Genomic DNA, 17,966 nt, shown 5'->3' with positions numbered 1-17,966 from the left:
AGGCAAAACGGGGATTTGAAAGAGTTCAAACAACTGTGTACTCCATAAACCTTTTATAGAACCCGTATGTACATTTGGATGATAAGGGCTGCATTTAGCGAAATAGCTTGGAACAAGCGAGGGGAACACATCCACCGTATGCGCACTACTCAGCACATCTTGCACGGTCTTTTGAGTAACTCAGTGTAGGGGCACCATCTTGATACCCAGAAAATCAGAAAATATTTGGCCCGTGGAGGATTATGTAAAGAATCTCACAAGGTACCTCGCTCTACCGTTCCCATGACAACATGGAAAAAGACACGTGTTCGTCATTTCTATAAAGTACAACGCTATGAAAACTATATATAGAGAGTTAAGTCATCCGATTATCAAAAGATTGCTTCATTTTATTTGTACAAAAATAGGTTTATATTGATAAGGTAAAAAAGAATCTACTCTCGCGCTACTACCAATGTTGAAAGTCACTCGTGTTTTATACCAAAATAACCGGGAGAGGCCTCCAAGACCAATAAACGTATTCGGATTCAAGCGGCAATGTCACCAGTTTACTTCTGGTCGATCACGTATCGATCTCCGACGATTTTCAACGGAAATCGCAAAAACAAAAATCAAAATTGTTAAGGCTGTGTGTCTATTGGAAGTTTCTTCGAGGACGCGACTGAAAATTTAGAGCTGATGGCGCGGTCTCTTATAGATTCTTTTGTCTCTTGTAGGTTTAGGTTTTCGACGGCTTCCGGAAGTATACTGGTGCTTAAATACTGTAATAAGTTTGGACCTTTCCCCTACTGAGCAAATTCAAGATAATGCAGAACTTCGAATAGCTACCATCCAAGTATCGACAATTCTCAGTAGAGTGAATGGTAGAGGCTTATGGTCCTACGCACTGATCGCTGTGATGTTTGTTAATAATTAACCAATGCCGAAACGTTGGAATTAACATTCAGTGACTATAAGCAAATTCATATATTTTTACCAAAATATGTTTGTGAAAAACGAAATGATTGGAAAATGGCCTTTCCACTCGATGTCAGCAGGAAGACATTAGGAAATCCTGAAGCAATGGCTTTTATTGCCAATTGAGTAGTCAAACTAATTTCAAGTGACATTCAAACCATTTAAGGACCCGCACAAAATGACCATCACATGGCATATCATCGCTTTCCTTCATCGAATTTCACACCAAAAAAATGTTTCCGTGTTTGGATGATTGAAGATCTGTCTGATCGAGTTTTTACATCATAACACGATTTGAATTAGTAAGGATTGTAACTCATGTAAGAATTCCTTCCAAAATGTCTGGCATACGAACAGGTCTGTGATCCAATATTCCGGACAGAAGGTCTAACTACTTGTTGGGCTTCTTTGCTCCACGTCGCTGCGCTAATAGGGATGCCTGAACGGGCTTCAGCCGTCGGGGATCTGGTGAGGAGTGCAGTGCAGAGAAAGTGGCTTTGACAGCTTCCTGTTGAGAACAACAACAGCAAATATAGATAAATAGATATATAAAACAGAACTAAACTTTAATTTCTTTGCCCTTTTTTTTACAAATTTTAACGTAATGAGGATAATTGGGTTCTTTTACTTGGCGCATTTCCTAGCGAATCTCGTGCTGCTTGCTTAGAATATTACGCGCAAATGCTCATGGGTAAGGTGTCACCCACCCACCCCCACTCTGTACCTTGATTCTCGAGACGCTGCTGACGTGCTGAAGTTTGTGCGTCGATAGGTGATGTCTGCTGACCACCCAAGGATGCTGTAGAACCTACAGAATTGACCAATCCCGTTATTGACCCTGGAAGAACATCACAGGACTACCGTACAATGTTAACGATTTGGTGCTCCAGTGATCGTAGGGATGGTGACGTTAGTGGTCATGATCATGTCGGTGATGATTTGAGTGAAAATGGTGCAGATCATACGTATATATACTGTTTATTGTATCTATAATTCATAGCCCATTCTACTTAATATGAGTAAAGATGGGGTTTGTACCAAGGCGAGTAAAGATGGGGTTTGTACCAAGGCAAGTAAAGATAAGGTTTGTACCAAGGCGAGTATACATGGGGTTTGTACCAAGGCGAGTAAAGATGGGGTTTGAACCAAGGCGAGTAAAGATGGGGTTTGTACCAAGGCGAGTAAAGATGGGGTTTGTACCAAGGCGAGTAAAGATGGGGTTTGTACCAAGGCGAGTAAAGATGGGGTTTGTACCAAGGCGAGTAAAGATGGGGTTTGTACCAAGGCGAGTAAAGATGGGGTTTGTACCAAGGCGAGTAAAGATGGGGTTTGTACCAAGGCGAGTAAAGATGGGGTTTGTACCAAGGCGAGTAAAGATGGGGTTTGTAACAAGGTGAGTAAAGATGGAGGTTCGTACCTGTTTTGCTGTGAGTCGGAGGCGTGGATTAACGTGTAACATTTGGCGAACGAGGTCCTGTGATACAACAATAGGAGAAAATAAGCTGAGAGAATGCTGACGAATACGATTCTCATTTCAATTTTCCAAAGTCTGGTGAGAGAGGTAGCGAATCACATACTTGAAGATTCGTCCTACTCGGAGAGTAAACGCAATCAAAGCTTGGTTTCGGAGATAGGCGGTGACTTTAAGATGAGTCTTGCCAACAGAATGATGGGGGATGGGGGCGCGAAAAGATCTGATACCGGGTTATTCTACCTTGGCTAGATTTTCAAGACCTCGGTCACGGTATTTCACGATACGGACCGACCTTAACCCGGTAAATAACTTTTTTTTTTCTAGCGCCAGCGAAAACATATTTTGAGCAAGCAGCGCGCTCAAAATATCAATTCTCGGAGCTAGGGCATATATAGGAATCTCCGGCCCGCTCTATTAGCCAATCAGAATACAGGATTCGTTACCGTGACTGCTAAAAAAAATAAAAAGGGTTATTCTACCTTGGCTAGGTGTGATACCAGGTAAAGGCTTATTCTACCTTGGCTAGGTGTGATACCAGGTAAAGGCTTATTCTACCTTGGCTAGGTGTGATACCAGGTAAAGGCTTATTCTACCTTGGCTAGGTGTGATACCAGGTAAAGGGTTATTCTACCTTGGCTAGGTGTGATACCAGGTAAAGTGTTATTCTACCTTGGCTAGGCGTGATACCAGGTAAAGGGTTATTTTACCTTGGCTAGGCGTGATACCAGGTAAAGGGTTATTTTACCTTGGCTAGGCGTGATACCAGGTAAAGGGTTATTTTACCTTGGCTAGGCGTGATACCAGGTAAAGGGTTATTTTACCTTGGCTAGGCGTGATACCAGGTAAAGGGTTATTTTACCTTGGCTAGGTGTGATACCAGGTAAAGGGTTATTTTACCTTGGCTAGGTGTGATACCAGGTAAAGGGTTATTCTACCTTGGCTAGGCGTGATACCAGGTAAGGGGTTATTTTACCTTGGCTAGGTGTGATACCAGGTAAGGGGTTATTTTACCTTGGCTAGGTGTGATACCAGGTAAGGGGTTATTTTACCTTGAGTAGGTGTGATACCAGGTAAAGGCTTATTCTACCTTGAGTAGGTGTGATACCAGGTAAAGGGTTATTCTACCTTGAGTAGGTGTGATACCAGGTAAAGTGTTATTCTACCTTGAGTAGGTGTGATACCAGGTAAAGTGTTATTCTACCTTGGCTAGGTGTGATACCAGGTAAGGGGTTATTTTACCTTGGCTAGGTGTGATACCAGGTAAGGGGTTATTTTACCTTGAGTAGGTGTGATACCAGGTAAAGGCTTATTCTACCTTGAGTAGGTGTGATACCAGGTAAAGGGTTATTCTACCTTGAGTAGGTGTGATACCAGGTAAAGTGTTATTCTACCTTGAGTAGGTGTGATACCAGGTAAAGTGTTATTCTACCTTGGCTAGGTGTGATACCAGGTAAAGGGTTATTCTACCTTGGCTAGGTGTGATACCAGGTAAAGGGTTATTCTACCTTGGCTAGGTGTGATACCAGGTAAAGGGTTATTCTACCTTGGCTAGGTGTGATACCAGGTAAAGGCTTATTTTACCTTGGCTAGGTGTGATACCAGGTAAAGGCTTATTTTACCTTGGCTAGGTGTGATACCAGGTAAAGGCTTATTTTACCTTGGCTAGGTGTGATACCAGGTAAAGGCTTATTCTACCTTGGCTAGGTGTGATACCAGGTAAAGGGTTATTCTACCTTGGCTAGGTGTGATACCAGGTAAAGTGTTATTCTACCTTGGCTAGGCGTGATACCAGGTAAAGGGTTATTTTACCTTGGCTAGGCGTGATACCAGGTAAAGGGTTATTTTACCTTGGCTAGGCGTGATACCAGGTAAAGGGTTATTTTACCTTGGCTAGGCGTGATACCAGGTAAAGGGTTATTTTACCTTGGCTAGGCGTGATACCAGGTAAAGGGTTATTTTACCTTGGCTAGGTGTGATACCAGGTAAAGGGTTATTTTATTTTGGCTAGGTGTGATACCAGGTAAAGGGTTATTCTACCTTGGCTAGGCGTGATACCAGGTAAGGGGTTATTTTACCTTGGCTAGGTGTGATACCAGGTAAGGGGTTATTTTACCTTGGCTAGGTGTGATACCAGGTAAGGGGTTATTTTACCTTGAGTAGGTGTGATACCAGGTAAAGGCTTATTCTACCTTGAGTAGGTGTGATACCAGGTAAAGGGTTATTCTACCTTGAGTAGGTGTGATACCAGGTAAAGTGTTATTCTACCTTGAGTAGGTGTGATACCAGGTAAAGTGTTATTCTACCTTGGCTAGGTGTGATACCAGGTAAAGGGTTATTCTACCTTGGCTAGGTGTGATACCAGGTAAAGGGTTATTCTACCTTGGCTAGGTGTGATACCAGGTAAAGGGTTATTCTACCTTGGCTAGGTGTGATACCAGGTAAAGGCTTATTTTACCTTGGCTAGGTGTGATACCAGGTAAAGGCTTATTTTACCTTGGCTAGGTGTGATACCAGGTAAAGGCTTATTTTACCTTGGCTAGGTGTGATACCAGGTAAAGGCTTATTCTACCTTGAGTAGGTGTGATACCAGGTAAAGGCTTATTCTACCTTGGCTAGGTGTGATACCAGGTAAAGGCTTATTCTACCTTGGCTAGGTGTGATACCAGGTAAAGGCTTATTCTACCTTGGCTAGGTGTGATACCAGGTAAAGGCTTATTCTACCTTGGCTAGGTGTGATACCAGGTAAAGGCTTATTCTACCTTGGCTAGGTGTGATACCAGGTAAAGGCTTATTCTACCTTGGCTAGGTGTGATACCAGGTAAAGGCTTATTCTACCTTGGCTAGGTGTGATACCAGGTAAAGGGTTATTCTACCTTGGCTAGGTGTGATACCAGGTAAAGGGTTATTTTACCTTGGCTAGGTGTGATACCAGGTAAAGGGTTATTTTACCTTGGCTAGGTGTGATACCAGGTAAAGGGTTATTCTACCTTGGCTAGGTGTGATACCAGGTAAAGGGTTATTCTACCTTGGCTAGGTGTGATACCAGGTAAGGGGTTATTTTACCTTGGCTAGGTGTGATACCAGGTAAGGGGTTATTTTACCTTGAGTAGGTGTGATACCAGGTAAAGGCTTATTCTACCTTGAGTAGGTGTGATACCAGGTAAAGGGTTATTCTACCTTGAGTAGGTGTGATACCAGGTAAAGGGTTATTCTACCTTGAGTAGGTGTGATACCTGGTAAAGGGTTATTCTACCTTGAGTAGGTGTGATACCAGGTAAAGGGTTATTCTACCTTGGCTAGGTGTGATACCAGGTAAAGTGTTATTCTACCTTGGCTAGGTGTGATACCAGGTAAAGTGTTATTCTACCTTGGCTAGGTGTGATACCAGGTAAAGGGTTATTCTACCTTGGCTAGGTGTGATACCAGGTAAAGGCTTATTTTACCTTGGCTAGGTGTGATACCAGGTAAAGGCTTATTTTACCTTGGCTAGGTGTGATACCAGGTAAAGGCTTATTTTACCTTGGCTAGGTGTGATACCAGGTAAAGGCTTATTCTACCTTGAGTAGGTGTGATACCAGGTAAAGGCTTATTCTACCTTGAGTAGGTGTGATACCAGGTAAAGGGTTATTCTACCTTGAGTAGGTGTGATACCAGGTAAAGGGTTATTTTACCTTGGCTAGGTGTGATACCAGGTAAAGGCTTATTTTACCTTGAGTAGGTGTGATACCAGGTAAAGGCTTATTCTACCTTGAGTAGGTGTGATACCAGGTAAAGGCTTATTCTACCTTGAGTAGGTGTGATACCAGGTAAAGGGTTATTCTACCTTGAGTAGGTGTGATACCAGGTAAAGGGTTATTCTACCTTGGCTAGGTGTGATACCAGGTAAAGGGTTATTCTACCTTGGCTAGGTGTGATACCAGGTAAAGGCTTATTCTACCTTGGCTAGGTGTGATACCAGGTAAAGGCTTATTCTACCTTGGCTAGGTGTGATACCAGGTAAAGGCTTATTCTACCTTGGCTAGGTGTGATACCAGGTAAAGGGTTATTCTACCTTGGCTAGGTGTGATACCAGGTAAAGTGTTATTCTACCTTGGCTAGGCGTGATACCAGGTAAAGGGTTATTTTACCTTGGCTAGGCGTGATACCAGGTAAAGGGTTATTTTACCTTGGCTAGGCGTGATACCAGGTAAAGGGTTATTTTACCTTGGCTAGGCGTGATACCAGGTAAAGGCTTATTCTACCTTGGCTAGGTGTGATACCAGGTAAAGGGTTATTCTACCTTGAGTAGGTGTGATACCTGGTAAAGGGTTATTTTACCTTGGCTAGGCGTGATACCAGGTAAAGGGTTATTCTACCTTGAGTAGGTGTGATACCAGGTAAAGGGTTATTCTACCTTGAGTAGGTGTGATACCAGGTAAAGTGTTATTCTACCTTGAGTAGGTGTGATACCAGGTAAAGTGTTATTCTACCTTGGCTAGGTGTGATACCAGGTAAAGGGTTATTCTACCTTGGCTAGGTGTGATACCAGGTAAAGGGTTATTCTACCTTGGCTAGGTGTGATACCAGGTAAAGGGTTATTCTACCTTGGCTAGGTGTGATACCAGGTAAAGGGTTATTTTACCTTGGCTAGGTGTGATACCAGGTAAAGGCTTATTTTAACTTGGCTAGGTGTGATACCAGGTAAAGGCTTATTTTACCTTGGCTAGGTGTGATACCAGGTAAAGGCTTATTCTACCTTGAGTAGGTATGATACCAGGTAAAGGCTTATTCTACCTTGAGTAGGTGTGATACCAGGTAAAGGCTTATTCTACCTTGGCTAGGTGTGATACCAGGTAAAGGGTTATTCTACCTTGGCTAGGTGTGATACCAGGTAAAGGCTTATTCTACCTTGGCTAGGTGTGATACCAGGTAAAGGCTTATTCTACCTTGGCTAGGTGTGATACCAGGTAAAGGCTTATTCTACCTTGGCTAGGTGTGATACCAGGTAAAGGCTTATTCTACCTTGGCTAGGTGTGATACCAGGTAAAGGGTTATTCTACCTTGGCTAGGTGTGATACCAGGTAAAGGGTTATTTTACCTTGGCTAGGTGTGATACCAGGTAAAGGGTTATTCTACCTTGGCTAGGTGTGATACCAGGTAAAGGGTTATTCTACCTTGGCTAGGCGTGATACCAGGTAAAGGGTTATTTTACCTTGGCTAGGTGTGATACCAGGTAAGGGGTTATTTTACCTTGGCTAGGTGTGATACCAGGTAAGGGGTTATTTTACCTTGAGTAGGTGTGATACCAGGTAAAGGCTTATTCTACCTTGAGTAGGTGTGATACCAGGTAAAGGGTTATTCTACCTTGAGTAGGTGTGATACCAGGTAAAGGGTTATTCTACCTTGAGTAGGTGTGATACCTGGTAAAGGGTTATTCTACCTTGAGTAGGTGTGATACCAGGTAAAGGGTTATTCTACCTTGGCTAGGTGTGATACCAGGTAAAGGGTTATTCTACCTTGGCTAGGTGTGATACCAGGTAAAGTGTTATTCTACCTTGGCTAGGTGTGATACCAGGTAAAGGGTTATTTTACCTTGGCTAGGTGTGATACCAGGTAAAGGCTTATTTTACCTTGGCTAGGTGTGATACCAGGTAAAGGCTTATTTTACCTTGAGTAGGTGTGATACCAGGTAAAGGCTTATTCTACCTTGAGTAGGTGTGATACCAGGTAAAGGCTTATTCTACCTTGAGTAGGTGTGATACCAGGTAAAGGGTTATTCTACCTTGAGTAGGTGTGATACCAGGTAAAGGGTTATTTTACCTTGGCTAGGTGTGATACCAGGTAAAGGCTTATTTTACCTTGGCTAGGTGTGATACCAGGTAAAGGCTTATTTTACCTTGAGTAGGTGTGATACCAGGTAAAGGCTTATTTTACCTTGAGTAGGTGTGATACCAGGTAAAGGCTTATTCTACCTTGAGTAGGTGTGATACCAGGTAAAGGGTTATTCTACCTTGAGTAGGTGTGATACCAGGTAAAGGGTTATTCTACCTTGGCTAGGTGTGATACCAGGTAAAGGGTTATTCTACCTTGGCTAGGTGTGATACCAGGTAAAGGGTTATTCTACCTTGGCTAGGTGTGATACCAGGTAAAGGGTTATTTTACCTTGGCTAGGTGTGATACCAGGTAAAGGCTTATTCTACCTTGGCTAGGTGTGATACCAGGTAAAGGCTTATTCTACCTTGGCTAGGTGTGATACCAGGTAAAGGGTTATTCTACCTTGAGTAGGTGTGATACCAGGTAAAGGGTTATTCTACCTTGGCTAGGTGTGATACCAGGTAAAGTGTTATTCTACCTTGGCTAGGTGTGATACCAGGTAAAGTGTTATTCTACCTTGGCTAGGTGTGATACCAGGTAAAGTGTTATTCTACCTTGGCTAGGTGTGATACCAGGTAAAGTGTTATTCTACCTTGGCTAGGTGTGATACCAGGTAAAGGCTTATTTTACCTTGGCTAGGTGTGATACCAGGTAAAGGCTTATTTTATCTTGAGTAGGTGTGATACCAGGTAAAGGGTTATTCTACCTTGAGTAGGTGTGATACCAGGTAAAGGGTTATTCTACCTTGAGTAGGTGTGATACCAGGTAAAGGGTTATTCTACCTTGAGTAGGTGTGATACCAGGTAAAGGGTTATTTTACCTTGGCTAGGTGTGATACCAGGTAAAGGGTTATTCTACCTTGGCTAGGCGTGATACCAGGTAAAGGGTTATTTTACCTTGGCTAGGTGTGATACCAGGTAAGGGGTTATTTTACCTTGGCTAGGTGTGATACCAGATAAAGGCTTATTCTACCTTGAGTAGGTGTGATACCAGGTAAAGGCTTATTCTACCTTGAGTAGGTGTGATACCAGGTAAAGGGTTATTCTACCTTGAGTAGGTGTGATACCAGGTAAAGGGTTATTCTACCTTGAGTAGGTGTGATACCAGGTAAAGGGTTATTCTACCTTGGCTAGGTGTGATACCAGGTAAAGGGTTATTCTACCTTGGCTAGGTGTGATACCAGGTAAAGGCTTATTCTACCTTGAGTAGGTGTGATACCAGGTAAAGGCTTATTCTACCTTGAGTAGGTGTGATACCAGGTAAAGGGTTATTCTACCTTGAGTAGGTGTGATACCAGGTAAAGGGTTATTCTACCTTGGCTAGGTGTGATACCAGGTAAAGTGTTATTCTACCTTGGCTAGGTGTGATACCAGGTAAAGGGTTATTCTACCTTGGCTAGGTGTGATACCAGGTAAAGTGTTATTCTACCTTGGCTAGGTGTGATACCAGGTAAAGGCTTATTTTACCTTGGCTAGGTGTGATACCAGGTAAAGGCTTATTTTACCTTGGCTAGGTGTGATACCAGGTAAAGGCTTATTTTACCTTGAGTAGGTGTGATACCAGGTAAAGGCTTATTCTACCTTGAGTAGGTGTGATACCAGGTAAAGGGTTATTCTACCTTGAGTAGGTGTGATACCAGGTAAAGGGTTATTCTACCTTGGCTAGGCGTGATACCAGGTAAAGGGTTATTTTACCTTGGCTAGGTGTGATACCAGGTAAGGGGTTATTTTACCTTGGCTAGGTGTGATACCAGATAAAGGCTTATTCTACCTTGAGTAGGTGTGATACCAGGTAAAGGCTTATTCTACCTTGAGTAGGTGTGATACCAGGTAAAGGGTTATTCTACCTTGAGTAGGTGTGATACCAGGTAAAGGGTTATTCTACCTTGGCTAGGTGTGATACCAGGTAAAGTGTTATTCTACCTTGGCTAGGTGTGATACCAGGTAAAGTGTTATTCTACCTTGGCTAGGTGTGATACCAGGTAAAGGGTTATTCTACCTTGGCTAGGTGTGATACCAGGTAAAGGCTTATTTTACCTTGGCTAGGTGTGATACCAGGTAAAGGCTTATTTTACCTTGGCTAGGTGTGATACCAGGTAAAGGCTTATTTTACCTTGGCTAGGTGTGATACCAGGTAAAGGCTTATTCTACCTTGAGTAGGTGTGATACCAGGTAAAGGCTTATTCTACCTTGAGTAGGTGTGATACCAGGTAAAGGGTTATTCTACCTTGAGTAGGTGTGATACCAGGTAAAGGGTTATTTTACCTTGGCTAGGTGTGATACCAGGTAAAGGCTTATTTTACCTTGAGTAGGTGTGATACCAGGTAAAGGCTTATTTTACCTTGAGTAGGTGTGATACCAGGTAAAGGCTTATTCTACCTTGAGTAGGTGTGATACCAGGTAAAGGCTTATTCTACCTTGAGTAGGTGTGATACCAGGTAAAGGCTTATTCTACCTTGAGTAGGTGTGATACCAGGTAAAGGGTTATTCTACCTTGGCTAGGTGTGATACCAGGTAAAGGGTTATTCTACCTTGGCTAGGTGTGATACCAGGTAAAGGGTTATTCTACCTTGGCTAGGTGTGATACCAGGTAAAGGGTTATTCTACCTTGGCTAGGTGTGATACCAGGTAAAGGCTTATTCTACCTTGGCTAGGTGTGATACCAGGTAAAGGCTTATTCTACCTTGGCTAGGTGTGATACCAGGTAAAGGGTTATTTTACCTTGGCTAGGTGTGATACCAGGTAAAGGGTTATTCTACCTTGGCTAGGCGTGATACCAGGTAAAGGGTTATTCTACCTTGGCTAGGTGTGATACCAGGTAAAGTGTTATTCTACCTTGGCTAGGCGTGATACCAGGTAAAGGGTTATTTTACCTTGGCTAGGCGTGATACCAGGTAAAGGGTTATTTTACCTTGGCTAGGCGTGATACCAGGTAAAGGGTTATTTTACCTTGGCTAGGCGTGATACCAGGTAAAGGCTTATTCTACCTTGGCTAGGTGTGATACCAGGTAAAGGGTTATTCTACCTTGAGTAGGTGTGATACCTGGTAAAGGGTTATTTTACCTTGGCTAGGCGTGATACCAGGTAAAGGGTTATTCTACCTTGAGTAGGTGTGATACCAGGTAAAGGGTTATTCTACCTTGAGTAGGTGTGATACCAGGTAAAGTGTTATTCTACCTTGAGTAGGTGTGATACCAGGTAAAGTGTTATTCTACCTTGAGTAGGTGTGATACCAGGTAAAGGGTTATTCTACCTTGGCTAGGTGTGATACCAGGTAAAGGGTTATTCTACCTTGGCTAGGTGTGATACCAGGTAAAGGGTTATTCTACCTTGGCTAGGTGTGATACCAGGTAAAGGGTTATTTTACCTTGGCTAGGTGTGATACCAGGTAAAGGCTTATTTTAACTTGGCTAGGTGTGATACCAGGTAAAGGCTTATTTTAACTTGGCTAGGTGTGATACCAGGTAAAGGCTTATTCTACCTTGAGTAGGTATGATACCAGGTAAAGGCTTATTCTACCTTGAGTAGGTGTGATACCAGGTAAAGGCTTATTCTACCTTGAGTAGGTGTGATACCAGGTAAAGGGTTATTCTACCTTGGCTAGGTGTGATACCAGGTAAAGGGTTATTCTACCTTGGCTAGGTGTGATACCAGGTAAAGGCTTATTCTACCTTGGCTAGGTGTGATACCAGGTAAAGGCTTATTCTACCTTGGCTAGGTGTGATACCAGGTAAAGGCTTATTCTACCTTGGCTAGGTGTGATACCAGGTAAAGGCTTATTCTACCTTGGCTAGGTGTGATACCAGGTAAAGGGTTATTCTACCTTGGCTAGGTGTGATACCAGGTAAAGGGTTATTTTACCTTGGCTAGGTGTGATACCAGGTAAAGGGTTATTCTACCTTGGCTAGGTGTGATACCAGGTAAAGGGTTATTCTACCTTGGCTAGGCGTGATACCAGGTAAAGGGTTATTTTACCTTGGCTAGGTGTGATACCAGGTAAGGGGTTATTTTACCTTGGCTAGGTGTGATACCAGGTAAAGGCTTATTCTACCTTGAGTAGGTGTGATACCAGGTAAAGGCTTATTCTACCTTGAGTAGGTGTGATACCAGGTAAAGGGTTATTCTACCTTGAGTAGGTGTGATACCAGGTAAAGGGTTATTCTACCTTGAGTAGGTGTGATACCTGGTAAAGGGTTATTCTACCTTGAGTAGGTGTGATACCAGGTAAAGGGTTATTCTACCTTGGCTAGGTGTGATACCAGGTAAAGGGTTATTCTACCTTGGCTAGGTGTGATACCAGGTAAAGTGTTATTCTACCTTGGCTAGGTGTGATACCAGGTAAAGGGTTATTCTACCTTGAGTAGGTGTGATACCAGGTAAAGGGTTATTCTACCTTGGCTAGGTGTGATACCAGGTAAAGGGTTATTCTACCTTGGCTAGGTGTGATACCAGGTAAAGGGTTATTCTACCTTGGCTAGGTGTGATACCAGGTAAAGGGTTATTTTACCTTGGCTAGGTGTGATACCAGGTAAAGGCTTATTCTACCTTGGCTAGGTGTGATACCAGGTAAAGGCTTATTCTACCTTGGCTAGGTGTGATACCAGGTAAAGGGTTATTTTACCTTGGCTAGGTGTGATACCAGGTAAAGGGTTATTCTACCTTGGCTAGGCGTGATACCAGGTAAAGGGTTATTCTACCTTGGCTAGGCGTGATACCAGGTAAAGGGTTATTTTACCTTGGCTAGGCGTGATACCAGGTAAAGGGTTATTTTACCTTGGCTAGGTGTGATACCAGGTAAAGGGTTATTTTACCTTGGCTAGGTGTGATACCAGGTAAAGGGTTATTTTACCTTGGCTAGGTGTGATACCAGGTAAAGGGTTATTCTACCTTGGCTAGGCGTGATACCAGGTAAAGGGTTATTTTACCTTGGCTAGGTGTGATACCAGGTAAGGGGTTATTTTACCTTGGCTAGGTGTGATACCAGGTAAAGGGTTATTCTACCTTGAGTAGGTGTGATACCAGGTAAAGGGTTATTCTACCTTGGCTAGGTGTGATACCAGGTAAAGTGTTATTCTACCTTGGCTAGGTGTGATACCAGGTAAAGTGTTATTCTACCTTGGCTAGGTGTGATACCAGGTAAAGTGTTATTCTACCTTGGCTAGGTGTGATACCAGGTAAAGTGTTATTCTACCTTGGCTAGGTGTGATACCAGGTAAAGGCTTATTTTACCTTGGCTAGGTGTGATACCAGGTAAAGGCTTATTTTACCTTGAGTAGGTGTGATACCAGGTAAAGGGTTATTCTACCTTGAGTAGGTGTGATACCAGGTAAAGGGTTATTCTACCTTGAGTAGGTGTGATACCAGGTAAAGGGTTATTCTACCTTGAGTAGGTGTGATACCAGGTAAAGGGTTATTTTACCTTGGCTAGGTGTGATACCAGGTAAAGGGTTATTCTACCTTGGCTAGGCGTGATACCAGGTAAAGGGTTATTTTACCTTGGCTAGGTGTGATACCAGGTAAGGGGTTATTTTACCTTGGCTAGGTGTGATACCAGATAAAGGCTTATTCTACCTTGAGTAGGTGTGATACCAGGTAAAGGCTTATTCTACCTTGAGTAGGTGTGATACCAGGTAAAGGGTTATTCTACCTTGAGTAGGTGTGATACCAGGTAAAGGGTTATTCTACCTTGAGTAGGTGTGATACCAGGTAAAGGGTTATTCTACCTTGGCTAGGTGTGATACCAGGTAAAGGGTTATTCTACCTTGGCTAGGTGTGATACCAGGTAAAGGCTTATTCTACCTTGAGTAGGTGTGATACCAGGTAAAGGCTTATTCTACCTTGAGTAGGTGTGATACCAGGTAAAGGGTTATTCTACCTTGAGTAGGTGTGATACCAGGTAAAGGGTTATTCTACCTTGGCTAGGTGTGATACCAGGTAAAGTGTTATTCTACCTTGGCTAGGTGTGATACCAGGTAAAGGGTTATTCTACCTTGGCTAGGTGTGATACCAGGTAAAGTGTTATTCTACCTTGGCTAGGTGTGATACCAGGTAAAGGCTTATTTTACCTTGGCTAGGTGTGATACCAGGTAAAGGCTTATTTTACCTTGGCTAGGTGTGATACCAGGTAAAGGCTTATTTTACCTTGAGTAGGTGTGATACCAGGTAAAGGCTTATTCTACCTTGAGTAGGTGTGATACCAGGTAAAGGGTTATTCTACCTTGAGTAGGTGTGATACCAGGTAAAGGGTTATTTTACCTTGGCTAGGTGTGATACCAGGTAAAGGGTTATTCTACCTTGGCTAGGCGTGATACCAGGTAAAGGGTTATTTTACCTTGGCTAGGTGTGATACCAGGTAAGGGGTTATTTTACCTTGGCTAGGTGTGATACCAGATAAAGGCTTATTCTACCTTGAGTAGGTGTGATACCAGGTAAAGGCTTATTCTACCTTGAGTAGGTGTGATACCAGGTAAAGGGTTATTCTACCTTGAGTAGGTGTGATACCAGGTAAAGGGTTATTCTACCTTGAGTAGGTGTGATACCAGGTAAAGGGTTATTCTACCTTGGCTAGGTGTGATACCAGGTAAAGTGTTATTCTACCTTGGCTAGGTGTGATACCAGGTAAAGTGTTATTCTACCTTGGCTAGGTGTGATACCAGGTAAAGGGTTATTCTACCTTGGCTAGGTGTGATACCAGGTAAAGTGTTATTCTACCTTGGCTAGGTGTGATACCAGGTAAAGGGTTATTTTACCTTGGCTAGGTGTGATACCAGGTAAAGGCTTATTTTACCTTGGCTAGGTGTGATACCAGGTAAAGGCTTATTTTACCTTGAGTAGGTGTGATACCAGGTAAAGGCTTATTCTACCTTGAGTAGGTGTGATACCAGGTAAAGGGTTATTCTACCTTGAGTAGGTGTGATACCAGGTAAAGGGTTATTCTACCTTGGCTAGGTGTGATACCAGGTAAAGGGTTATTCTACCTTGGCTAGGTGTGATACCAGGTAAAGGGTTATTTTACCTTGGCTAGGTGTAATACCAGGTAAAGTGTTATTCTACCTTGAGTAGGTGTGATACCAGGTAAAGGGTTATTTTACCTTGGCTAGGTGTGATACCAGGTAAAGGGTTATTTTACCTTGGCTAGGTGTGATACCAGGTAAAGGGTTATTTTACCTTGGCTAGGTGTGATACCAGGTAAAGGGTTATTCTACCTTGGCTAGGCGTGATACCAGGTAAAGGGTTATTTTACCTTGGCTAGGTGTGATACCAGGTAAAGGGTTATTCTACCTTGGCTAGGTGTGATACCAGGTAAAGGGTTATTTTACCTTGGCTAGGTCTGAGGCTGCATCCCAGGGGCCGCCTACTAGGGAGTACTTTCCCTCGCCAATCCGCTTGAGAATGACAGAGGGTGTGTCTTCGGGTCCAACAGCAAAAGGTGTTAGACTGAGAACAAACAAGTTAGAGATATATTAATATACTAGTTTTTTTTGTCTCAACACCATCCCTTTTTCTATTCAACATTCAGAGAACTTACAATAGTGGTTGAACAGTTGTCAATAATTTAATAGGATACCACTTACTACATTAGGTATATATCTCAGATAGCAACGTAAAGGAATAGCAACACAAAAAACCTTACAGAAAACCTACCCCGAGAGCATAGTATACAGGAGTACCCCAAGGCTCCATATATCGCATGCTGCATCGTACCCCTGCTTCTTTAGTACCTCAGGGGCCACAAAGTTCGCAGTGTAACATGGGGTCATGAGCAGTCCGTTTGTTGCACGCATTTGTTTGGCAAAGCCAAAGTCAACAATTCGCAAGGACTCGGGTGTTCCACTGTCATCAGCATACATGATGTTACTGGGCTTTAAATCCCGGTGTACAACCTAAATGATGTAATATTGTTAGAGTCCAGTGATGTGTACATTATAAACTAGCCCCTTTCTCAAGAGAGAAAGCGATTGTTGATGCAATGGTTTACAACTCACCCCTTCCTCGTGCAAGAAAGCGATAGTTGACGTAAGTGTGTACATGATGTTGCCGGCTTCTCGCTCAGAGAGACATTTGTGCTTGAGTATTCTGTCAAGTAATTCTCCACCTCTCATCAACTCCATCACAATATACACTTGTTTACCCGCTTCATATGCCTAAAACATTATTAATTTAAGTCAGCTCTTCCATATTCAACTATACAACTCTTCCATTATTGACTACCAGTAAGTGCTGGTATTCATGGGAAGGCACATACAGGGTAGTAAGTGCTGGTATTCATGGGAAGGCACATACAGGGTAGAAAGTGCTGGTAATTCAGGTGATGGATGTGAGGCTTTCTTGATTGCCCAAAGTGGGATATTAATATTTTCAATTCTTTTTTGCCTGAGAATTGACTTTGAAAACTTACGTCTCTTAGATGGACAATATTAGGGTGGTGCCCAAAGCGTAAGAGGATCTGAGAATTAAATAAACACAAAGTAAATAAAAAGAAATTAAATTAAAACTACACCTTTCTCTGCTGCCCCTTTTTTCGCCAAATATTTCCAATGTGACTTCTTCCTTCAGCTAGTTTATTACATTCAGTATTTTATAAGTGTTGTTTTATAATGGTATTTTATAAGTGTTGTTTTATAATGGTATTTTATAAGTGTTGTTTTATAATGGTATTTTATAAGTGTTGTTTTATAATGGTATTTTATAAGTGTTGTTTTATAATGGTATTTTATAAGTGTTGTTTTATAATGGTATTTTATAAGTGTTGTTTTATAATGGTATTTTATAAGTCCTGTCAATTAGAATGCTAAAATTCCAAAAATACCCCAAATTGCAGTAATAGAAACTTCCCAATCTTTTCTCAACTCACCTCCATTTCCTCGCTTGGATCCTTTTTCGGTTTCTCAAAGATCTAGAAAAGGGTAACTACACGTTAAAGTTAATAAAGTTTACAACTTCATACAACTTCTAAAAGACACCCGATGTTCCATAGATAACATCACCTGCCACCCTTTGAGAAGAGGGCATGATAATATCTATATAGGTCTTCCATGACTTATAAAGAGATCAGCGCTATACCGGTCTATAAAGTGATCTAAAATAACGCTAGTAGTATTGTGGGGTGTTGAGATGGATAAAGAGATCAGTGCTATACCGGCATAAACTTATCTAAAATCATACCATGATCCTCTCATTCTTTTTTTTTTTTTGAGGGATGAATACTAGCGAAATTCCCTCTAAAGAAAAGATGGTTTTAAATTTCCCTCATGCATAAATGATGAGGAAAATTTAGAAAAAGACAAAAGAATCTTTCCCTCTACATCAGTGCTTTAGCGAAATTTAGAGCCAAAATGCTTGTCTTCAAGTTTCCACCAGGGAAACAAATAGAAGCGCTAAGAGGAGTACTTGATCTTGTGATACCTGAACAACATTATACTAGATCAATGTGGGATGATTTGATTTCTGTATGCATATGACGTCAAAGACCAAAACTGTAGTGCTGATTGTATTTCTATTTAAATATTTTTGAGGGTATATTTCAGGGTATCTGAGGGAATATTTCAGATTGTTTGTGCAATTAAATAGGGTGGTCTCTAGAGAAGTAAAAAAACAATGCATACAAAGGTGCCGATTTATTAGGCAGTGTTCGCTTATCCATCCTTAGATTACCTGTAGTTTCGAGTTTATTTCCTCTGTGG

General features: G+C 42.1%; 1 protein-coding gene across 4 annotated transcripts in view; it reads right to left on the bottom strand.

The window, feature by feature from the left end:
- Window positions 1-38: 38 nt before the first annotated feature.
- Window positions 39-17,966, bottom strand: part of LOC5502865 (ribosomal protein S6 kinase alpha-2-like) — a 30,083-nt gene continuing 12,155 nt past the window's right edge. For all 4 annotated transcript variants that reach the window (XM_048721493.1, XM_048721495.1, XM_048721494.1 and 1 more), the window contains 8 exons: window positions 17,138-17,179; window positions 16,682-16,729; window positions 16,269-16,427; window positions 15,928-16,166; window positions 15,603-15,720; window positions 2,375-2,431; window positions 1,682-1,765; window positions 39-1,465 (listed from right to left, as the gene is read on the bottom strand). In XM_048721493.1, coding sequence (XP_048577450.1) covers window positions 1,349-1,465; window positions 1,682-1,765; window positions 2,375-2,431; window positions 15,603-15,720; window positions 15,928-16,166; window positions 16,269-16,427; window positions 16,682-16,729; window positions 17,138-17,179 — 864 coding nt within the window. In that variant the 3' untranslated portion in view covers window positions 39-1,348. The remainder of the gene's footprint in view (window positions 1,466-1,681; window positions 1,766-2,374; window positions 2,432-15,602; window positions 15,721-15,927; window positions 16,167-16,268; window positions 16,428-16,681; window positions 16,730-17,137; window positions 17,180-17,966) is intronic.

Source organism: Nematostella vectensis, chromosome 14 (assembly GCF_932526225.1).
Source record: "Nematostella vectensis chromosome 14, jaNemVect1.1, whole genome shotgun sequence".
NCBI classification, from domain to species: domain Eukaryota; kingdom Metazoa; phylum Cnidaria; class Anthozoa; order Actiniaria; family Edwardsiidae; genus Nematostella; species Nematostella vectensis.
This window is presented reverse-complemented; position numbering and strand designations above follow the sequence as displayed.